Source organism: Cibotium barometz, chromosome 17 (assembly GCF_041138505.1).
Source record: "Cibotium barometz isolate CiBa-2024 chromosome 17, ASM4113850v1, whole genome shotgun sequence".
NCBI lineage: Eukaryota > Viridiplantae > Streptophyta > Polypodiopsida > Cyatheales > Cibotiaceae > Cibotium > Cibotium barometz.
The window spans coordinates 50,628,423-50,653,387 of NC_141062.1; the positions used below are offsets into that span (position 1 = coordinate 50,628,423).

The following is a 24,965-nucleotide window of genomic DNA, read 5'->3' on the forward strand; positions in this document are numbered from 1 at the left end:
CCGCATGATACAAATCACGCATGGTAGACAAGTCCCCATGAGAGGCAACCGAGATAGCTGCTACATACGGCTTTCGTGACAATGCATCGGCCACTACATTCTTCTTTCCTGGGGTGTGCAAGATCTGAAAATGAAACATAGAGAGGAAATTGGCCATCCTCATATGCTTCTCTGACAACTTAGTTTGAGTAAGAAAATACCTCAAACTTTGGTGATCTGTCTTCACAGTGAAATCAGCCCCAAGAAGGTAATGTTTCCATATAGTAAGTGCATGAATTACAGCCAAGAGCTCTTTCTCATAAATGCCAAGAGATAGCTCTGCATCATGCAATCTACGACTCTCATAAGCCACGGCATGTCCCTCTTGATTAAAGACAGCCCCTATGCAATTTCCAGATGCATCACATTCCACACAAAAAGGCTTTTGCAAATCCGGAACGATCAACACTGGACCATGAGTAGTTGCATCTTTCAATTTGAGGAATGCATCTCTCTCTACATTAGTCCATTTGAACACGGCCTTCTTCTTTGTCAAATCATGCAAAGGAGAAGCAATCCATGCAAAGTGCCGAATGAACCTGCGGTAGTAAGAGCATAATCCAAGAAAACTGCGGATCTCATGCACTGAACTCAATTCGGGCCAATTCCGAATTGCATCAATCTTTGCAGGATCCATTCGCACTCCATCTTTGGACACAATATGCCCAAGATAATGTATCTCTGACAAGAAGAACTCACTCTTCTTTGCATTTATGAAGAGTTTATGCTTACGGAGCTCTTCAAAAACAATAGCCAAATGAGCTTTATGCTCTTCTTATTTGGGCATGCTCTTGCCATGTGCTCAGTGCTGCCAAAAGTAAAGCATTTGCCTTCACGCATATATTGCTCCTTCTTCTCAGCACTAAGACCAAAGTTTGCCGGCTTATAAGGGCGCTTTTTAGCAAACTTATTTTCAGCTTTTGAACCTGATTTGGCTTAGTTTTGGTCCCTTTTAGGTGGCTGTCCATCATTTTGCAGGTTTTGGACAGCCCTCTCTTTGCCTTGAAATGAGGGTTTAGCCTTATTGGATCGACTCAATTTGAGTTCCAATTGCTCGGTGGCGGTGGCGGCTGCGATTAATTGGTGTAAGGTATGACCAGGATACATTTGTAATCCCGCTTTGTACACGGATTGCAATCCCGATTGAAACCTTCTCTTCCTTTCCGCCTCGGTGACATGCATAAATGGAGACACCTCCAAGAGCACTTTCCAAAACTTTTGTACATATGCATTTACCGATTCCCCCTCATTTTGCTTTACCCAATCCCACTTCATTGTTATCTCATTCAATGCATTGGGAGGCAAGAATTGAGCATAGAACCTCTCCTTGAACTCTTCCCATGATCTAACAGGATTCGGTGAGAGCTTCTCCGTGAGCCACCAATGGGCAGCAGTGCCTTTCATGAACATGCTTACATGCCGGATCATGGATTTCTGAGTGAAATCCTCATCACTGAAAGCAATATCAAACTGGGCAATAAAAGCAAGTGCCTTTGATGCATCATACTCTCCATGATATGTGTCAAACTTCACAGATTTGTCTCCGGCTTTGAAGTCACGAGACTTTGATGCATGTGTGTGCATCTCAACATGTTTTCCCCCATGTTTGTCCATTGGGACAACTCCTGTGACTGGCATCATTTTTGGACCAAAAGGTGATGCATAAGGCATAGATACATGTGCCCTGTAAGCATGAGGCATGGCTGGCCCCTCAACATGCATTGATACATTTTCAGCCATAGCTTCTCCCTCACGAGCACACTCGAAGGCATGAGTGGCATGAGAGATACGCGGAATACCTGCACCAACAGAAAATTGCAGCCCATGTTGCATGTGTTGTGCATGTACATTTTCAGCCGGCAATGGCATTTGACATACATTTTGACCACTGCCATAAACATTGTATCCTTCACGGGCTACATGAGATATTCCTGCATGGCGTGAAGTCACTGATTGTTCCTCTCCCATAGCATGGAGATTCATCCTCTTAGACATAACTTCTTGTTCGGGCACTTGTGGGGATTCCAAGACATGTGGGATGGTTGCCTTTTCTGCATAGGCATCCTCGGTACGAGCCAAGTATGCACGTGCTGCATCCCTTGGTTGCATGTGCAACTCTTGAGCAATCATTGCCATTGCATGATCCATATAAGATTCAGCTCTCTTGGTCTTCAAACTGTCATGTACCAATGGATCCTCGCGGCGATAGAGATTCAATTCTTCTTGTTGTGCTTGGAGAAGAGCCTGCATACGAGTAAGTTCAGCCCTCAAGACTATCGACTCTTCTTCTTGCATCTTCTCTTTGCCACGAGACGGCTGTCCCACATATTCATGTTCCCTATTGTGCACCACATGAGTTTGTTCATCCTGTAAAGCATTGGAGGCATGCATTTCATTGTCCCTGCCTCTTGTATTAGCATCTCCAACATTCATTGTATGGCTGTCCATAATGTTCTAAGTGTAGAGATAGCTAGTGTTCACGGTGATCGTCTCTCACGATAGAAGTGAAAGAGAACCGTATGCTCTGATACCAATGTAACTTGGTTGAACACAATGCTAATCAATACACTTAAATACACTAAGATTTGAAGGACACTTGCTCAAATACAAGAAGTAAATTGCTGAATTGACAAGAGGCACACAATGAGCCGGAACGGCCGACCCCTCCCTTGAGTAAATTGTATTACTATTGGAGAAATTCAATACATAGCTTCACGGGCATCCATTGCCAAATCCTCCATGCCAATGCATATGAAATTCAGCATTTAGAAAACAATGGTATGTCGATGTATATCACCAAGGAGCTGCCTTGATGCCCGGCCCGACTTCAGTGCCCATATTCTCTACCATTGGCTCTATGTTCTACCAAGCAAGGTAGCAACATCTTCAAGAGCACATAGGACAAGAGAAATACTACACAGGGCGGCTAAACAAGGAGTCCTGCCCTTCTACTGAGTAAGTAATGACAACACATTGTCCAATTAGCTTACCAGTCTTCATAGAAGTAGTTGCAAGCGGAAGCCTTCGCGTTGGAAGCTTTAGAAGTGTTGATATCTTCGATTTGCCGCAATCCTTCGCGACAAAAGTCTTCAAGAGGATGAAGGGAACCTTGGGAAAGCTTCCCCTATGGTTCAACTTGAGAAAGGAAGGCTGAAATTAGGGTTTTCAGCAAAAAGACCAGAAATTACAGCAAAAATGAGAGCTGTTTTGCTGAATTTCAGTCATTGGGAGTGAGTAGGAGAGTGATTAGCACTTGGAAACACTCTTGGAAGCTTGGAAAACACCCTAGCAAGTTGGGTATGGCTATGTAGAGCTTGGAAATGGAGAGAAATGGTGGAAAAACAGAGTTTTCAGCCTCCAAAAATCCTCATGAAGAGAAAACACGAATTTCTCTTAATAAGTAAGTGAATTGGGGTCCAATCAGGTGAAGGGACATGGGGAGATGCCCATTTATGAGTAAAAAGGGAGGATCAGGTCCTGGACATTGAGTCTTGTCCGCCTCGGGACTTCAGTGAGTGTGAACTTGGAAGCGGTTATAATTTATAAGTGACTTTTGGGCGCCCAAACTTTAATGAAGTGGGAACGCACTCACTTATAAATATTGGCTAAGTCCTAAGGGCTATTTGAGCCTAGATTGGGTAATACTTACCACCTGTTCACATGCCACACAACCATGTCAGCAGACAGTTTCACACGCACGGTTCACGGGCGGGCGTCCCCTAGCCCGGAACTACACATAGGTCATGCAGGCATGAAAACAGCATGCAATTTCATTTGCAGGCAAGCACATAAAGATGCTATGCAATGCAGCATTGGCATGAGCAATTCCCGTTCATGAAACCATATAAGACCAGGCGTTTCCAGGCAAGTATATGCGATACCAGACCCAGTGAAAAGCCAATCCTCCAGGCGTTTCCGGGCATGTACACAAAGGCACAAGTCCCACCGGAAAGCCAAGTCCTCCAGGCGTTTCCGGGCATGTACACAAAGGCACAAGTCCCAGCGGAAAGCCAAGTCCTCCAGATATTCCGGGCATGATAACATCAAGTCCCAGCGGAATATCATATCCAACTATACAGCATGACACGTGTCAATCACCTGCATAGGCATATTCCATAAGCCATGGACACCAATCCAATATGTACATAGTGTGAAAGCAAGAGTGAACCATTTGGGTGGCCAAATGGTGACAGCTCCCCCAGCAGGGGGCACTTGGGCACTAGAGATACGGTGGATCTTCATAGAGATGAGGAGGACAGGCCTCAGTAGAGGATGGGAGGACAGATTTGCCTTGAGCATCCTGCGAGCTTGGGAGCTGCTGAGACCGGGGCTTTCTCAGAGACCTCCCACTTGTGATGAGGAGCGGGCCAGACAACCGCTCATCTGGAGCCCTGCGGTACACACAGAGCAGGGTCATATGCTGGGTTCTCGGCCTCCTCTAGCCTGGGGACCATTGGCGGCAGGCCCAGCACACAGTTTTGGAGATTGGCAGGCCTTTTGCAGTCTCTCGGAGGAGATCCAGGCGGAGAGGCTGAGTCACTTCAGAGGGGGGCTGATTATGAGGGATGACATTCAGGAGGCACTCACTGAGGAGTGGTTCACGCCTTTCGAGCCAGCGGCCCCACGGTGGATGGGAGCCTTTACACAGTTGGAGATCCTGATTGCTGTCAGAGCTTGCACTGAGGATGGTAGATGCCTCTACTATGAGATACAGGATGAGGGCAGACTTCAGAGAGTGGAGGCGGAGTCGCCTTTGGTTGCAGAGTGCATCTTTCAGAGGATACGGGTTGTGGCCGCCGCTTCTCGGAAGTGGCATATTGATCCAGACCCTGCAGATGTGGACTCTGATTGGCACATATGGGCATATGCTGCGCGCCCCTTGGCCCGGCTCCAGTGGGACCCTGGCGAGTACAAGTGGCATGATCCTTATGCATCCCCCGAGGCCACAAAGATCACCTTTTTCCAGTACACTGTTCGGTTGGGCAGGCATATTTTGACTGCGAGGAGGATGGTCTCTCCAGCTGCATCGGAGCATTGGCGGCTACAGGGACTCTCCCAGGAGTTCCTCGAGGATTTTTGGACCAGGCTCTGGGCTAGCCGACAGGCATGCAGGATCTCGACTTTCCAGTGGTGGCTGGTTGCCCACAGGGGCTCTGGCTTGTCTACAGTGGCCTTTCGTTGGCCTGCGTCCGATGCGGCCACCCATTGGAGACACAGAGACATTGCCTATGGGACTGTCCACAGGGGCAACAGATTTGGCTGAGGATGCTGTGCATTTTGGCCCCCCTCTCCAGAGGGCATGTATACGTGGGGAGCCGCTGCTTGGTCGACTTCGTCAGGGCTTGCTCTGGGATACGAGACGGAGCAGGACAGCCAGGCCATCAGATTCATTAGGGGCCAACCTCGCCCGCCGGCTGGACACAGGAGAGGGATTTATGATGGGAGCTCCTCAGCAACCTCACCATATGGTTGTTCCTTCACCGGATTTCTCGTCCGCCGGCTGGAAACACGAGAGGGATCTACGATGGGAGCTCCTCAGCAGCCTCACCATATGGTTCACCCGGAGAGCCCGTTGTTTCAGGGCCTTTGAGGGGAGACTGGAGCCACCAGCAGAGACTGTTCGGGGGATCTGGCAGGAGTTGATTCACACCCTGCGAGGACAGTATGACCGCATCCGAGGCGACTCGGATCGAGTGATCTTGCGGCGCCAGGCCTTCCACACCACTTGGCGCAGCGGCCCCTTCTATACTCTACACGCGGGTACCCCCCACTGGCACTACAGGCCACCTGTTTGGATTTTCCCCCCTCCTATTGTATGATATAGCCTCTCAGTTATTTGTACTTTTTTGCACCTAGGGAGAGTCTCCCTAGCTGCCTTGATTGGCTCTCTGCTCTACCTTCTTATGAGCAGGAGAGGGTTTGATAGCCCAGTGGGCATTTTTTTTAATAACTAATGAAAGGATCTTTTCTCGGGAGAAAAAAAAAACTCTCCTTCCACCTATGGCTACCCATCGTGGGTGTGTATAGCCCATAGAGTCCCCCTCATGAGGGAAAATATCCTGAAGGAATCGTGAAGGAATCGTGAAGGAAAACTCAAATTGTTCCGCTCCAAAAACAAAGATCTACTTGAAAGAGTACACAGAGCGGAAGCAAGATGAGCACTAGAGTGTGCTGAACTGAGAGTGCGAGAGAGAGAGAGAGAGAGATGAAGCTAATAAGCTAAATATATTGCAATGAAAGCAATCCCGAGCAAGAGATAGACTAGTCTCATAAGTGAAGGACACAAAAGGTGAGAGTGTGTCAACACATGAACCACACACCATGAATGAAAAGGGGAAAGGCCAGCCCACCTATTTATAAGTAAGAAGGGCTGGCCGACTAGAGCATAAGGAGCTGGCCGGCTGGACATGATCACCCGACCTGGGAAAAATACCAAGAAAAATAGGAGAAATAGGGGGGAAAGGGTGGCCAGCCCACAACCGAGGGCCATAAAAAGGATCAAATATGGCCAGAATATGGGGATGAATATGCTAACACCCCCTCTCAGCACCAGATGTTGAACAAACTCCGAGAAGCCGAAGATGAGGAGCCAAGGAAGCCTGAAACACCGGCTTGGTGAACAAACCTGTTGCATTCTCTGCTGAAGGACATTACTCCAAACGCAAATCTCCAACAAGAACCCGTTCACGAACATAGTGATACTAAATCTCAATGTATTTCGTACAAGCATGAAATAAAGGGTTCTTGGCGATGGCAATGCAACTCTGATTGTCACACCAAAGAAGAGTAGATCCGGTAGAAGGAAATCCAAGTTCTCCCAATAATCTCCACCACCAAATCGCCTCACACGCAACATAACAACCTACATGATACTCCGCCTCGGTAGATGAAAGCGCCACAGTAGACTGCTTTTTACTGCTCCATGAAATGGCTCCCGACCCAAGGAAAAAACACAACCAGTGGTCAAACGCCAAGTATCCGGATGTCCAGCCCAATCTGAATCAAACCATCCCAGAAGAGTGAACCCTTGGCCATAGAAGATGCCAAAGTCCAAAGTGCCACGCAAGTACCAAAGCACAAGACCGTTCTTTTTGCTCTCTCTCTCTCTCTTGTACATTCGTCTTCCTATTACGTCTTTGGGTATTCATTTAAGCTTCATATGTTATGGCCGTTAGAGTTATCGTGCTCTTGCACTGTTTATTAAGCGGTCAATCCAATAGTTTTCAGTGATCTGTGTGCTGCATTTGTCTCTGTGTTAGATTTATATTTTTCTGGTGTATGCTGCATGCATAACCAGTGATTCTCAATAGGTTGCTCAAGGAATAAGCAGTCATATTCCCCCACCAACACTTCGGCGACCACAATGCTTTTTGTTGTTTCTTGTTGTTGCCATTTCGCTTGCTACCTATGAAAGGTGCTACTTGGAGCGCAACCAAGATCGGCAATTCTTGTTCGCCAACCCTGAAGACCAACCCACTGTATCTGAACCAAAACAACCCACATCCCACTCAGAAGAAGAACCACTCACCCCTACTACCCCGACCTCACTACCACTGTTCATACCACCTCCACCACCACCACCCCCGCAACCTTGCCGCCTCCGCTAACCACAACATGATGCAACGACCAGCTGTCAACGTAAAGTACCCCAAATTTTCCGAGAAATCCTCGGATGATGCAGATGCTCACATCCTGATGTTCGACACCGCTTGGTGTGTGAATGTACCTCGCCCGATTGACCAACACCTTAAAAAGGGTGCCTTCGTTCCCACACTCCAGAAGAGTGCCGCTCTTTGGGTTGCTCAGTATGAGTACGCCCATTTCCAATGCGGTGGAAATCCAAGCTCTGAACGAGCAAACAGTACCCTGGCCAATCACACAAGCGGCCGAATCATCAACCATGGCGGTCAATAGATCCATGCAACCCAAGACTCCGGAGGCGGTGCAAGAACTGACCTCGGATAAGAAGGGAAAGCAGAAAGAGGTCACCGGCAGGAACAACACAAAGTCCGGATGGAAGTATCTGCTTGGGTGGAGGAGCAGCAGGCCAGAGAGGCGCTATGGAAAAAGAACCTGGAAAGGTAGATGCCAATTTGTCGGCCGGAATCACAATTCAATTTTCTGGAAATGCGCCCGGAAGAAGAAGGCAAAGTGTCCTCTCGCCAGTCAAAATGAAACGGCCAATGAAAGGTGCAGAGACACCAGGGCTAGAAGAATGTGCGAAAGCACAGAAGTGGATGGATTACCCAAGAAAGCTCATAGAAGCAAAACACCAGTCGTACAATCTATTGGAAGATCTGAAGCGGCAGCCAATACACATGTCGATGGAACAATTACTCACACTGGTGCCGAGTTTCAAGGAGCATCTGATAGGTCGCTTGAAACCTCAGGGAGAGGAAACGCCACCCTTGTAGCCGCTAGAAGCCCTGAATATTGAGAAGGCAAATACCCCACCAAGGGAAGCCCCCATTTACGATGAAGCCATCCCAATGATTTAGGTCAAGTTGGCCGGAGTGGATATAGCAGAAGTTCTGCTGGATGGTGGTTCTAGAGTCAATATCCTATCAGATACAACATGCCGCATGCTCGGGTTGAGCAGATGGGAGCCCGCGCCATTTGTTGTCGAAATGGCGGATCAGCGGCAAGTGCAGCCACTCGGATTAATCCGCAAGCTCACACTGGAGGTATCTAGATACAATTTCCAGATAGCAGTTGTGATGCTCCGGATGGAGGATATCAAAGGCGCTTATCCAATGTTGCTCGGCAAACCCTGGCTCCGCCAAGCACGGATCAAACAAGATTGGGACACGGATATGATTACTATCCGGCGTGGAAATAGAGATCTCTGTCGCCAGTAGGTGGAAGGTGGAGAAACCACCCCTACCAGAAATAGCCGAAGGAGTCAACATACTGGAAGGGCTAGACCTTGATGAGGAGGAGTATCTCTAGCAGAATGCTAATTTGATCAGCCTATTTGAGGTTGTAGTCCGGATAATGGACAGATATCGACCAAGCAATCTGCACAAGGATAAGGTTCCCAAGGATCAATCCACTCCTTGGACAGAAGGACATAGTCCGGATAAAGCAGAAGATTTTTATAAGGCTCTAGCCGAGGAAGGCACTACTCCGAGCCTACAGTAACTCATTGCAACAGAAAAGACTTTTGACAAAGATCTCAAGCACTCCAAGAGGGTCAAAGAGGATGAATTGATGGAAATGAACCTCGGAACTAATAATGACCCCAAGATGGTCCGGGTCAGTGCCAAGATGGACACTGAGTTCCGAGAGGAAGTCCGAGTGTTGCTCACTTCCTTCAAAGATGTGTTTGCATGGAGCTATCCCGAGGTAAAAGGGATTGATCCCAGCTTCTACCAACACCGGATCAATCTAAAGGAAGATGCCATCCCCATCCGACAACAAAGATACCGGATGAACCCAAACTATGCCAAAAGGGTGAAGGAAGAAATAGATAAGCTCCTACAAGTCAGATTCATATATCCGATTGATCAAGCGACATGGTTGTCCCCAATCGTGATTGTGCCCAAGAAAAACCAAAAGTTGAGAGTTTGTATAGATTACTGGAAGCTGAATGCAGCAACCATCTCAGATCCTTTTCCCTTGCCGTTCACAAATTCCATGCTTGATGTTGTGGCAAGCCATGAGATGTACTCATTCCTAGATGGGTTCAGTGGATATAATCAAGTTCAAATGCCCCCAGGAGATCAGGAGAAAATTGTTTTCATCACAGAATGGGGAGCCTTTGCATCAAACGTCATGACCTTTGGCCTCAAGAATGCTCCCGCCACATTTCAATGCATGGTCTAGGAACACCTTCATGCGGGTATTCATTGATGACTTTAGTGTTTTTGGCAAAACATCTCAACATTTGATGCACCTATAGCTGTGCTTGGCCAAATGCAGACTCTCCAAATTAAGCCTGAACCCAGCCAAATGTGCCTTTGCTTTCCAAAGCGGAATGCTATTAGATCACATCATTTCCAAGGAAGGAATAGCAATCGACCCGGCCAAGGTCGAGGTGATCCGGAAAGCCCCAACTCCAACAAATGAGAGAGAGCTGAGAAGATTATTTTGGGGCAAGTCAGATGGCACAGCCGAATGGGCAGATACCTCGCCCATGTAGCAACCCTCTTAAATCAAAGATGGTGCAGATCAAAACACCTCTGACCAAGCAATTGAGGCAGGCAAATTTCAACTGGACACCGGAATGCGACATCGTGTTCCGGCATCTCAAGATCATGCTGTCAGAAGCACCTGTTGTCCAACCCCCAAACTGGGAACTGCCCTTTCATGTCTTTGTGGATGCCTCTGATGTGGCAATTGGTAGTGTTTTGATGCAAGAGGCCAACAAGAAATGGTTCCGGCCTGTCTACTACGCCAGTCAAAGGCTCTCTAATGCTAAGCGGAACTACTCAACCACACACAGAGAAGCCCTTGGCATGATCTACTCAGTCACCAAATTTCAACACTACTTACTGGGCAATAAGTTTACCTTTCATGTGGATCACTCCGCCTTGGCATGATCTACTCAGTCACCAAATTTCAACACTACTTACTGGGCAATAAGTTTACCTTTCATGTGGATCACTCCGCCTTGCTGTATTTGATGGGTAAGCAGAGTCTAGCAAGAAAACTACATAGATGGCTACTAATACTTCAGGAATTTGAGTTCACAATAGTGCACACCCCAAGTGAAAATCATACAGTGGTAGATTATCTATCCCGACTGGAGTCCGGAGAAGCCCCAAGCAGAGTAGCAAATGACCTACCGGATGTTGAGCTGTTCATAACTGACACAATCATTCCCATCCCCAGACATGGTATGATGAAATGCTAACATTTGTTGTGACAAGTCTGATGGAGGATAATCTTTCCAGCGGAAGCAGATTGCAATCCGCAACCGGCACTTCCAAGTCATAGCCGGCTAGCTATACAAGAAAGGAATTAACATAATCCTCCAGAGGTGTATCCCACCACATGAGAGCAGGAAGTTGTCCTTAAAGAAGCTCACCATGGAATTAGTGGAGGATACTTCGCCGGAGAAATCACAGGAAGGAAAATCCTCCAAGTAGGACTCTGGTGGCCGACAATACTTGGTGATGCCTACAAATGAGCCAAACAGTGTGACGTATGCCAACGTCTCGGCCAGCCAACAAATAAAGACAGGATGCCACACAACCCAATCCTCCCCCTAGAACCATTCCAAAAATGGGGCCTCAACTTTGTTGACCCATTTAAGCCCCCAACCCGTTTCACAAGTACATCTTGGTGGCTACAGACTACAGCACCAAATGGATAGAAGCCCGTGCTCTCCGGAATAATACAGCACAATCTACTGCCAAATTCCTCTATGAGATGATAATCACTCGTTTCGGATGCCCAATCGAGTTGATTAGTGACCAAGGCAAGCACTTTGTCACAATGATGTCATCAAAGAACTGGTCACCCAACATCTCATCATTCATAAACGCTCCACAATGTACTATCCGCAAGCCAACAGTCAAGCTAAGTCGACCAACAAAATCCTCAGGCAGATCCTCACAAAGTTGGTCAATCAAAATCGCAATGACTGGGATGAAAAGTTGTATTCCGCTTTAAGGGCATTCCGCACAGCCTACAAGATCTCAACCGGAATGACCCCATTCAAACTAGTATATGGCACAAAAGCAGTCGTACCAATGGAATACCTAGTACCAAGTCTCCGCAATGCCATTGCTGAAAAGTTAAGCCCGGAAGAGTCCCTGCAACGTCGCCTGCATCAGCTCCTTGCGCTGGATGAAGCATGCTTCGAGAGTTTTTTCGTCACCACAATCATCCAGAAAAGAAGAAAAAAATGGGTCGACCGCCACTCCAAGTTCCGAATGTTCAAGAAAGAAGATCCGGTCCTATTATTTTAGTCCCCATCCCGAAAAACTGAAGCTCCGATGAACAGGACCATTCTGGATGGTCAAAAAATTCTATGACTGCATCTTCATTCTCGGCACACTCAACGGCAAACGTTTCCAGAAGCCAGTCAACGACTACCGCTTGTGACCCTACCACGCACCGATGCCACTGAATCCCTTCATTAAGGCGACAGCACCACCAATCCACTACCTGAGCATCCATCACCATCATGACATTGCCCCTCTCCAAACAATCATGAAAGATTCGCCTCAAGTGCTGAGTGACATGACGCAGTCTCATCAAGAATTTTCAACCGCTGCGTGCCAATGCTCCATATCTGCGCTGCTAGCCGATGTAGCTGGAATATCACTAGAAGAGGCAGAGCCATCCTCACTTCAGAGCACCACTTTGCACTCTGAAGTAAGTGGTGAAGTTAGGAAAGCGGCAAAAGCAGCGGAAGAGGCGATATCTCGACAGAACCTGCCACCACTAAATCCGTAGACACCTATCAACATAGGAAGGCTGCAACTGTTGGAGGTGCTGAAGGATTATTCCACGGCTCTCTAGAAGAACTATGATCACCTACATGACCGGCTAATCACCATGATAATGCCCTACAAAGAGAAGCAACAAACCGACAAGCACGGCACCATCGAGATCCTCACCCACACCAAGGAACTCAAGGCAAGCACGCTGGAAAGAAGCCAGTACTACCCCGTAATTTTTCTTCCGGAAGTCTGCTTCCGAGAATCAATCGCCAGAATTCATCTCGTGGAAGGCGTTCGTCATCCTCCGCCTTCCGGATCCACTCTTCCACATAAAGAACCCAGATGTGCCTGCTACCACAGCATTCAAGATTCGGCCACTAAAAGTGTCAAACCAGAGGTCAACAGCAACGCCTCCACTAGTTGTGATCAGAACTCACCTAGAAGCTAAAAGGCATCTAACATCCAGAAGACGACAACCTTGTGGGTTCGAGTCGTTGGATTGGGAATCCGACCCACCGGGTGTGCCAAGTGTTAGCCGTAGGCTAACCTGAGCCGCCGGCCAGCGCCGCACTAGCAGCTGAATAGTCGCATGTCAGCGCCGCCAAATGTCAAGGGCCAGCCGAATGGTAGCTAAAGTACTTTATTACAAGAACATTGCTTCCTTAACACCCAACCGACACATCTTATCATAGTACTGACGAGACTACAAGCAGGCAGTATAAAAGGATGGATCCTGAGCTTTGTAAAGACTGGCTGCCGATAGTATCGTTTTCCTTTTTGGGTTGATATAAGAAAGACCATTCTTTTTGTTCTCTCTCTCTCTCTCTCTTGTACATTCGTCTTCTTGTTACGTCTTTGTGTATTCATTTACACTTCATATGTTATGGTCGTTAGAGTTATCTGTTAAGTTATCATTAGAGTTATCTATTAAGTTATTGTGCTCTTGCACTGTTTATTAAGCAGTTAGTCCAGTAGTTTTCAGTGATCTGTGTGCTGCGTTTGTCTCTGTGTTAGATTCGTATTTGTCTGGAGTATGCTGCGTGCATAACCAATGATTCTCAGTAGGTTGCTGAGGGAATAAGCGGTCATATTCCCCCGCCAGCACCCAGGGTCCGAGTTAGGCTTGGACTAAGGTGGTGCTTGGGCTTGGGCTTGGGCTTGGGCTTGGGCTTGGGCCCCTAGTAGCTGAGGTACCAATAATTGGTGGGACTCTAGCAAGCGTTGAGCGTAGAGAATACCTGGTTCTTGCGAATCCATGGAAAGCAAGCCAGAAAAGCTTACGGGAACCTTCCATGCATCGCGATACCTTCTGCATTTAGGTTGCTCTGATACCAAGTGTTACAACCCCACGGATCTCCTAAATACAGAACACAAGTGATTAGTACAAAACCCCTAAGAGGGGGTGTGGGTTAGCTCACCTCCTAACCGTAGGTTCTATGCTTCGAACTACCACAAATCCATGCAAGTCTATCCCCCATAGAGGCCTTTGGCATGCTGATCTATGCTCTGCTGCATGCATGGCTAAAGTCTTGGTTGAACTCTAACCAATAGTGAGGTGATGACAATAATAACCCATATTTCACTTATATAGTGCTGATTGTTGCTATAAATATCCATCCTGTTATGAATAGCCAGTACACATGGATTTATTAATAACAACCTTAGCCATCCGTATTAGCATGCTTTGTCCTACCCTTGCCGGATTAGGCCACTAATCCCGAGGATTAACACTAGGTACGTAATAGCTTCCTATTCTTATATTAGTAAAGCAAATATTTCACAAGAAGGGGAAGCAGACCTAGCCATTGGGACATCGTGCGATGTCGTGTGCATGTTAATTGCTGTCTTAATGTTCATTTTCACTAATTAAGTGTGTTTTATTAATTGCTTCCGCAAGACCCTCTGACAAGACATGCATGGTAAAATTGCATTTTTGAAAAACCATGCGTTGCAAGGATCCCATCCACAACCGAACTCCTTTGCATGATTCCTTAGATAATGTCACTTTCCACACATTCTCTACAACACGAAAGGGAGGGGGAGGAAAGCTAGCTCGGTCAAGTTGAATCCTACTACACCACGGTGAAGACTTCGAAGAAGGCCAAGGTACTCAATGCCTCAATCTACAAGGTGGGTTATGCAGTCACCTGGTGGAAACAATAGGCAAAGAATGCCACCTCCTCAGGAAGGTAGAATACAACCGGAATGATTTTTGTAGCGCTGGTGAAAAGTAGATATCTTCCGTTGGATTGTATATGGCATTGGAAGATGAATACAGGATTAGAAAAGGAGACAATCACTAAGTTTCATGAAAGTTAGCAATCCAACTTCAAGAGGACAAAGATAGCCAACAAGAAACCTTTGTTTTTTGATTGATTGTCTTGTCAATGGGTTCAAACCACGCACTCTAGATGCAAGCTTGGTTTTAGGAGAGAAATATAAGTTTATAGTCTCCCGGCATGTAAATAAAGGTCAGTCCTATTCCTCCCGTCCATACCACGCACCCCAACCACAAACTCCAAAAGAACACCCAGCCCAACTCCGAATTTAGGAGGCCTTGCTTGCTTTCTACATGGCGCAAGCTGTAGAACAAAGCTGTGTCATCGAGTCCCATCACCCTCCATCCCTTGGGAGCTATCTTAATAACATCAGCTCATGTCTCCTTTGGGTAGCCCCAAGCAGCCCCCTATACACCATGCAACAGCCCAAACACATAGTATTGTTTACCACACTTTGGAAGGAGTTTACAATGACCACCTATATGACACACATTGTTCTATGGATCGCCAATCCTTCCTTGAGGTCATAATTTTTTCTCCCTCACAAGCCATCCACTAGGGAGCTCTGAAGTCTTTTTATAATAAAAAAAGACCGACTGGTAACCCCCTCGGCCTGTGGACTTATAAGTCTTGGATTCGAACCCGAACTCTTCTAGTACAGTATAATAGTACTAATTAAACTCATTTATTTTTTGAAAAGAAAAAACATAAGGAGAAATATGTATCAAAGTAGGGGAGGTGCTTACTTCATTTCCTTCTTGACAGAGGCGACGATGCAGAAGACGATGGCGGGCAGGAGAAAGGGAACGAGAAGACGGCAATCGTACTTACAGGTGTCACGCTTGCAAATGAAGATGCAGTTGGGGATGATGAGACGGAGGGTGAGGCAGTTGAGCCAGAGGGCGAAGCCAAGGTAGACCTGGAGCCAGTAGGTCCATAGTGAGCAAACGCCCAGCCCGGACCCTCCATGCTTGGCGAAGTGGTCGTTCACAACAATGGTTGCCACGACCCATATGAGATCCTCCACATACACACACAAATATCTTCTAATATTATATTATGTGAGTTCCTGGCATGGCTGAGTACATGTGGAAGGGTAGATACCCTGGTGAGAGTTCCTTGCATGCTGATGAAGTCTCATAGAAGGGTGGACACCCTGGTGAGCTTTATACTTGTAAGGGCGGTGCCCGAGACGAGTTCTGTACAAGATCAATAAGTTGGGAGATGGAATCCAGAATATTGTGCATAAAGCATTTGTGTGTGTTTTGACATGCACGAATGACTTGTCTTAGCTGCCTGGACAATGCCTGGTATTTTTTCTTGTGATTGTCCATGGGCTCCGGGGACGCCTGCAAACCTGTGGACGCATGTGTACACACCTGTTTGGGACTGAGGCACTGGTCTTATGTGTTTTGCAAGTGGGAAGTGACCCCAAACTCAATTTAAAGCTTATATTTTATTATACTAAGGTTTATGAGTGCAAGTGTTCACATACACTTAAATTTGGGCAAATAAATTATAAAGTGTTCACATACTTAAGTTTGGGTGGACAGTTTATAAAGTGTTCACATCAATTGGACTAGTTTTTAATGAAACTTGGCCATTACTCAAGGTGGGCAGCCCATGATGCTAGGGAGAAGCCAAAAAGCAGCTAGGCTTCAGCCCCTAGTGCTGTCTTGTGCAGGTTTTCATATTGTTGTTTCTGTGGTCTCAAAGCATGATTATGTATTGTCAGATGCTTATGTATTATGCCATGATGTTATGTATGGGATAAGATTTTCTGTGTACACGCTTCCGTATTTGTGACATGGAAACAATAGGCAAAAAATACTAAGGTAGAATACAGCTGGAATGATTTTTGTAGCGCTGGTGAAAAGTAGATATCTTCCATCGGATTATATATGGCATTGGAAGTTTAATACAGGATTAGAAAAGGAGACGGTCACTAAGTTTCATGAAAGTTAGCAATCCAACTTCAAGAGGACAAAGATAGCCAACGAGAAACCTTTGTTTTTTGATTGATTGTCTTGTCAATGGGTTCAAACCACCCACTCTAGATGCAAGCCTGGTTTTAGGAAAGAAATATAAGTTTATAGTCTCCCAGCATGTAAATAAAGGTAAATCCTGTTCCTCCCGTCCATACCACGCACCCCAACCACAGACTCCAAAAGAACACCCAGCCCAACTTCGAGTTTAGGAGGCCTTGCTTGCTTTCTACATCGGCGCAGACTCTAGAACAAAGCTGTGTCATGGAGTCCCATCACCCTGCATCCCTTGGGAGCTATCTTAGTAACATCAGCTCATGCCTCCTTTGGGTAGCCCCAAGCAGCCCTCTATACACCATGCAACAGCCCAGACACATAGTATTGTTTACCACAGTTTGGAAGGAGTTTACAATGACCACCTATATGACAGACACTGTTCTATAGATTCCTTGAGGTCAGAATTTTTTCTCCCTCACAAGCCATCCATCGAGCCCTAACTCTTCTAGTACAGTATAATAGCAATAATTAAACTCTTTTTTGAAGAAGAAGAAGAAGAAGAAGAGAAATTTGTATCGAAGTAGGGGAGGCGCTTACTTCATTCCCTTCTTGACAGAGGCGACGATGCAGAAGACGATGGCGGGAAGGAGAAAGGGAACGAGAAGAGGGTAATCGTACTTACGGGTGTCACTCTTGCAAATGAAGATGCGGTAGAGGATGATGAGGCGGAGGGTGAGGCAGTTCAGCCAGAGGGCGAAGCCAAGGCAGGCCTGGAGCCAGTAGGTCCAGAGTAGGCAAACGCCCAGCCCGGACCCTCGGTGCCTGGCGAAGTGATCGTTCACAACAATGGTTGCCACGATCCATATGAGACCCCCCAGCGAGCTCAGAAGCGTCAACGGCACGCTCTTCGTTTTGATGGGCCGGTAGTTCTTGTTGCACAGGATGACGATGTTGCCCAGCAGCATCATGAAGCCGCCCACGGCGATCAGAGCCACCACCACGCAGTCCAGGGGTGTGGTTGGGTCGGGGAAGTGGGGTGGTGGTGTGGGCGGTGGGGAGGAGAACAGCAAGGAGCCATAGCTCATCGTGGGCAAGGTTCAGAGAGAAGAAGACCGTCAACAAGAACCCAGAGAGGTTAAGAAGGTCGACGCTCACGGAGAAATCAGCTCACCACCCAATCAGTGATGGATGAAAGACAATGGTCTCTTCACTTTATTCAGATATAGGAGAGGCACACTTTTTATTGCGAGGGATTTTATTTATTTATTTATTTATTGAGGAAATGGACATACTGACACATCCCTTTGTTAGATGTCAATTTACCTCCTCGGTAATTTACTCATAAAAGTTAGTGAAAGAGAGGTCTCACACACACCCTAGTAGCCAGGAAAAAGAAAACCGGTTTAGTTTTCTCAACCCCTTAAATTTAAAAGTTGCATTCAAATTTTACAGTTGATTGTTTTAAAATTTTGAGTATATTTATACATTCAAATTATTTAAAGTTCTTTTAATATACAAGAGCCTAGTCTCTTTGGGGTTATTGGGTGGGAGGAAAAACAGTCAATTCACCTCCTTTGTAATGTATTAACAAAAGTTCATCATTCAAGTGAAAAGTTATTTTAGTATACAAGAGTCTAGTCCCTTTGGAATTACTGGATGGGAGCCATAGCTCATCGTGGGCAAGGTTGAGAGATAAGAAAACAAAGAAGAATTGTTTGAATGCCAACTATAAAGGACTCGAGGAGAACCGTCACTTCTTGAAAAATTCGCTCGTCTTTTCACCTCCTTTCTGAGAGAGAGAGAGAGAGAGAGAGAGAGAGAGAGAGAGAGAGGTATTAATGTCGGTAGAATGCAACACGAGGGCATATACGACCAACGGTGGGACTTGAACTCGGGTGGATCATGGCCTTTATAAGGGCCCTCGCCTAGCCAATCTACCCCACTTGTGGGTGGAAAAAAGGTAGTGCGAGGGTCCTCTTTTATTACACACACACACACACTACGGGAGAGAGAGGTATTAACGTTGGTAGAATGCAACACGAGGGCATGTACGAGAGAGAGAGACAGAGAGAGAGAGAGAGAGATAGGAGAGGCACACACAAAAAGTCAATTCGTGTAATAAAGGGGAACACATTAATTGGGCAATCAGCCATGGGCTCCCGGACATGTAAATAAATAATGAACCCTAAGGCCATGTGAACACACCATGGGCCATATACGTGAGTTAGATGAAAGAGAAGAAGAATTGTTTTTATGCCGTATAGGAGACTCTCCAAAGAGCCCACAGAGAGAGAGAGAGAGAGGGAGAGAGAGAGAGAAGGCCGACTATAAAGGACTCAAGGAGAACCATCACTTGACTTGAAAAATTCAATCAACTCATGGAACACATTAATTAGGCAATCAGCCATGGGCTCCGTGACATGTAAATAAATAATGAACCCTAAGGCCATGTGAACACACCATGGGCCATACATGTGAGTTAGAAGAAAGAGAAGAAGAATTGTTTTTATGCCATAGGAGACTCTCCAAAGAGCCCACAGAGAGAGAGAGAGAGAGAGAGAGAGAGAGAGAGAGAGAGAGAGAGAGAGAGAGAGAGAGAGAGAGTCAAGGAGAACCATCACTTCTTGAAAAATTCAATCAGCTCATGAAAGAAAGAGAATGATCTTTTTACCTCCTTTCTAATTTATTAAAGAGAGAGAGATATAGGAGAGGCACACATAAAAAGTCAATTCGCCTCTCTTTGTTGAGTTCTGAAGAAGCCAATTCACCTCCTCATTAATTTATTAATAAAAGTCAATGAAAGAGAGGTCTCACGCGCATGCACCTAGTAGCCAACCGATGTGCGACAAAAAAAATACGAGGGCATATACGAGAGAGAGAGAGAGAGAGAGAGAGAGAGAGAGAGAGAGAGAGAGAGAGAGAGAGAGAGAGAGAGAGAGAGAGAGAGAGAGAGAGAGAGGAGAGGCACACACAAAAAAGTCAATTCATGTAATAAAGGGGAACACATTAATTTGGCAATCAGCCACCATGGGCTCTCGGACATGTAAATAAATAATGAACCCTAAGGCCATGTGAACACACCATGGGCCATATACGTGAGTTAGAAGAAAGAGAAGAAGAATTGTTTTTATGCCGTATAGGAGACTCTCCAAAGAGCGCACGCACACACACACACACACACACACACACACACACACACACACACACACACACACACACACACACACACACACAAGGCCGACTATAAAGGACTCAAGGAGAACCGTCACTTGACTTGAAAAATTCAATCAGCTCATGGAACACATTAATTAGGCAATCAGCCATGGGCTCTGTGACATGTAAATAAATAATGAACCCTAAGGCCATGTGAACACACCATGGGCCATACATGTGAGTTAGAAGAAAGAAAAGAAGAATTGTTTTTATGTCGTAGCCAAAGAGCCCACAAAGAGAGAGAGAGAGAGAGAGAGAGTCAAGGAGAGCCATCACTTCGTGAAAAATTCAATCAGCTCATGGAAGAAAGAGAATGATCTTTTCACCTCCTTTCTAATTTATTAAAGAGAGAGAGATATAGGAGGAGAGGCACACATAAAAAGTCAATTCGCCTCTCTTTGTTGAGTCCTGAAGAAGCCAAATCACCTCCTCATTAATTTATTGATAAAAGTCAATGAAAGAGAGGTCTCACGCGCATGCGCCTAGTAGCCAACCGATGTGCGAGAAAAAAAATACGGTTTAGTTTAACCTGACCTCTTAAATTTAGAAAATGCATTAAATTTTTCGAGTTGATTGTTTTAAAATTTCAACTATATACATTCAAATTATTAAAAATAGTTAAAATATGCTTCCAACTTTTAGAGCTAAAGGTTTTTCACGATTCAATTGAAAATTTCTTTTAGTATACAAAAGCCTAGTCTCTTTAGAGTTATTGGGTGTGGGAGGAAAAACAATCAATTCACTCCTTTGTAATGTATTGACAAAAGTTCACCATTTAAGTGAAAAGTTCTTTTAGTATACAAGAGCCTAGTCTCTTTGGACTTATTGGGTGAGAGGAAAATAATCAATTCACCTCCTTTGCTCGGGGGCTCAACTCAAAAAATGTTAGTGTACCACGTGAGTTCAACAAGAGGGGTTTTTTAATTAGATACATTGAGAAAAACTAACACAATTACATTAATAGGAGGGGTTTTTTAATTAGATACATTGAGAAAAATTACATTAACAGGAGGGGTTTTTTAATTAGATACATTAACAGGAGGGGTTTTTTAATTAGATACATTGAGAAAAATTAACACAATTACATTAATAGGAGGGGTTTTTTAATTCAATTTTAGAAAAAAATCATTTAGTTCATAAGTAAAGAGGGGTTGTTTTATTGGGGGGAAAATTTTAGTTAAGGGGTTTTTTAAATACCTCTTGAACGCACATGATACCTAGGGTTTTCTAGTAGTGCACCCCCCGAGCTCCTTTGTAATATATTGATGTGACAAAAGTTCACTATTCAAGTGAAAAGTTCTTTTAGTATACAAGAGCATGGTCTCTTTGGAGTTATTGGGTGGGAGGAAAAACAGTCAATTCACCTCCTTTGTAATGTATTGACAAAATTCAATGTGTGTGAGAGAGAGCCTAGAGGAGGTCAATTCACCTCCTTTCTACTTTATTAACAAAATTTAGTCCACCAATCCACAACCAACCACACATTATTTCACACAAAAGTCCATCCACAACCTTGCACACTTAAGATAGATTGTTCCATCGCTATGACATCCTCCAAATTTTTTTTTTAATAAAAAGTGTATCAAAACTTACATGAGAGGATGGGAAAATGAGGATTTATCAAGGAATTGATGATCTTGACATAGACTCCTTACCCATTTGAGTTCATTTGGGCACCCATTTGAGCTTCTCAACCTAATGATAGTGTGTTGTCTAAAGAGGATCTCCCTTTACCCTTAGTGTGGTTCAATATGGGTATATCATCCCACACTTACATGTACCCTAATTGGCAAGATCCAAACCTACTTGAGGAATCTCTTAACCATCCAGACACATATGGCCTCACCCTAGGGTCCAAATCTAGCTCTTTGGGGCATAAATACTCTATGACACATGTCATCAATCATAATCCTATCCAATGCTATTCTCCCAAATAATCAATAATCATCTTGAGTGCAACATCTAGTTGACCTTGTCAATGCCACAATAGACGAGGGACGATGTTGATGACTTGAGCTTGCTCCTCATCATCATGAGTGTGGTACACAGGTGTTCACATTCTAGATCACGTGTGGTACATAGGTTTTCACAGTCTAGATCATGATTAGAATGATCTAGAGGGAGAAATCATTTGTGTTTTTCATACGCTACCGTCTTTAGATAATGGCCATCCAATTATCAATGTGTCATCAATCATAATCCTCCCAAATGCTGTTCTTCTATATAATCAATCATCATCTTGAGTGTGACATCTAGTTGACCTTGTCAGTAGCCTCAATGGATGAGGGACGATGATGACCTGAGCTTGCTCTTTGTCACAAGTGTGGTTTTCATAGGTGTTCACATTCTAGGTCATGATTAGAATGATCTAGAGGGAGAAATCATGAAAATCACTTCTAAGTTCTTCCTCATGGGTCAAGAACCACTTGAACAAAGGAATACGCGATTTGACTGTGCAATCGAATTGCAGCTCCCCGTACTGCCCCCCTTGTGCACTGCCTGCTATTCTCTTCACCTCCCCTCCTCTCTAGTTTCCATTCACCCCGCTCCCCTCCTCCCTACTCTCTTCTCCTCTTGTCTGCCTCCCCTTCTTTGTTGTGCACACACATCATGCCTACCCTCACCTCCCGCTCCCCTCCTCCCTACTCTCTTCTCCTCTTGTCCGCCTCCCCTTCTTTGTTGTGCACACACATCATGCCTACCCTCACCTCCTGCTCACCATCCCCTTCTTTGTTGTGCACCCCTCCTCCTTCATGCCTTCATCTCACCTTGCCCTTCACCATCATCTTGCCCCCCATCCAACCTTTCCTTCACCACCTTGCTCCTGCCCTACTGCCCGCCATTCTTCCGCTTGCCTCTTTACTACTCGCCATTGCTACTGTCTCACTGCCAGTTCTTGCCCTCCCCTCCATCCCCTTTCTCTTCGTGCTTCCCTTCCTCCACCGTGCTCAAGTACGGAATTTTCTTTAATAGGTTTCAAGTTGGCCTTTTAGTATAATTAGCATCATGGCTAATCAACCTCCTCCGACTAGGCGAACCATCATTTTTCACAAGACGAGCTTGAGTTCCTCTTCACCGAAATTGAGAAAGACCCCAAGATGACCCTCATTGGAAAAATATTTGGCTCTCACCCCTCCTGTATATAGGCCTATGAGACTAGGTACTAGTGGCGTTGCCTTCCAACTCCGCACTCCACTTTAAAGATGTGAGGCTACTTGGGGGAGGATTCTTCCAAGTAGACTTTAACGCAGAGGAGGTAGCCTTGAAAGTGCTCAAGGGCAAACCCTTCCCTTTGGGCCCAAGGAAGATTTTCTTCCTACCTCACACTAGATACTTCAACCCTGTTGTTGAAGAAGATCGGAACTGTCGTTACCCTATCACACTCAGATTCTAAGGTCTTCCTCATGCTTATTGTCCATTGTTGGAGGCCATTGGGGTAGCCTTTGGGCTGGTCTTATAGGTGCCCACCATCCCAAGTTTTCCCACTTTTGCCTTGGTTGATACTCTTCCCAAGGTTATGGTGTTGGCTTGTGACAGTGAGCCCTTTGAGTTGCTTCTGGTACCTAATGGTCCCTTGAAGCAATGTATGGAGATGTATGGCAGACCTGATCCGGGTCTGTCCACTAGGTGGGCCACTTTGCGCAAGATTGCTCTAGGTTTAAGGGTCGTAAGAGACGGTGCAAACACACTCCCCAAGTGACATAGCCTATTGCTCCACCTCAGCCATCCTTTTTGCTAGGAGTGGTGGGTCGTCTCTCACATCCAACCTCCAGGAGGGAATGCTGGGGCAATTCAAGATGGATCCTTCACACAAAGACAATGTACATAGAGATGATGTATTGGGTCACAATGATGAGTTTGCATAGTCATCCTCACATAAGGATATTACATCATGGTAGAATGACTATGTTGAGTCCTCCTTGTTTGGAATGGAAAATATGCAGGATGCACTTGGTATGGATACACAACATGACATGTTGCCATCTTATGAGGCCTTGTAAGATGTGTAGCAAGATTCGGGTCATGGTGTCCCGTAGGGCACCCATGCATTGCACACGTATGCAAAGACTGTGTGCAGAGTCTATGACAGAGTGAACATACTAACATTGGACTATGCTCCAAGGATTATCCCCTTCTACAGCATTACGAGAGGTAGGTCTAGACTCCGGCCAAGTGTTTGCTTAGGTCCGAATCCAAAAACCTTACTTTACCATGAGGATTATCTCATGCAATGTGCATGGTCTAGGGAGACTTCCCATGCGTAGTAGGAAACACCTTGTTAAGGATCGGCTCCACCTTACCATTATAGGTGAACGTATGAATGTGCTGCTTCTGTAGGAGCACAAATTGGATATGTTTCAATGTGGTAAAACTGGTAAGATCCTCTTTGGACACATTTTTTGGTCTCGTGTGCACAAAGGACCAAAGGTGGGGTATGCATCCCAATGTCAGCATCACTTTTGCCTCTTGTTATTGGCCATGGTGTTATCATACCCGCTAGGGTACAGTGGATTATGGTTATGCAGGAGGGACTGAAGCTGGGTATCTTGAATATCTATGCGCCTAATGTACGAGGAGAGAGGGTGGCCCTCTAGGGCACCATCACAGATCTTCTACCCCTAGCTGATCATTGGATTGTTAAAGGAGACTTCAATATGTTTGAGCAGCCAAAAAAAAGGGCGGCCATGAGGGTAGAACATGCCCCTTGAAGAGAGCCTCCTTGGGAGAGATTTGTACTTTGTTTCTATGGCAGGCAGTGAGGGTGGAACACACCCCTTGGAGAGAGCATCCTTGGGAGAGATTTGTACTTTACTTCTATGGAAGGGATTCTTGGACAGAGGATGATTTCCAGAGGAGGCCTAATTCCTTTTCTTACTCATGGCATAACCGTAGAAGGGAGGATGGATGCATCTTTGCACGGTTGGATAGATTTTATATGGATGACTGGGGCTTGGATAGAGGAGGATCTATTGCCATCTTGCTAGGTACTACCAAATCAGAGCATTACCTGGTTGTCTTATGCATCAAGGAACTTGGAAGCGAGAAGGGTGTACCATGTG

At 45.7% G+C, this 24,965-nt stretch overlaps 1 protein-coding gene across 5 annotated transcripts in view; it reads right to left on the reverse strand.

Annotated features, from left to right (window-relative positions):
• LOC147630144 (uncharacterized) overlaps positions 1 to 17,892 on the reverse strand; it is a 54,982-nt gene extending 37,090 nt beyond the window's left edge. For 3 of the 5 annotated variants that reach the window (XM_086811767.1, XM_086811766.1, XM_086811765.1), the window contains exon 1: positions 17,290 to 17,892. In XM_086811767.1, coding sequence (XP_086667893.1) covers positions 17,290 to 17,777 — 488 coding nt within the window. In that variant the 5' untranslated portion in view covers positions 17,778 to 17,892. The remainder of the gene's footprint in view (positions 1 to 17,289) is intronic. The other 2 variants (XM_086811770.1, XM_086811769.1) reach the window with 2 other exon arrangements.
• Between the last annotated feature and the right edge of the window lie 7,073 nt (positions 17,893 to 24,965).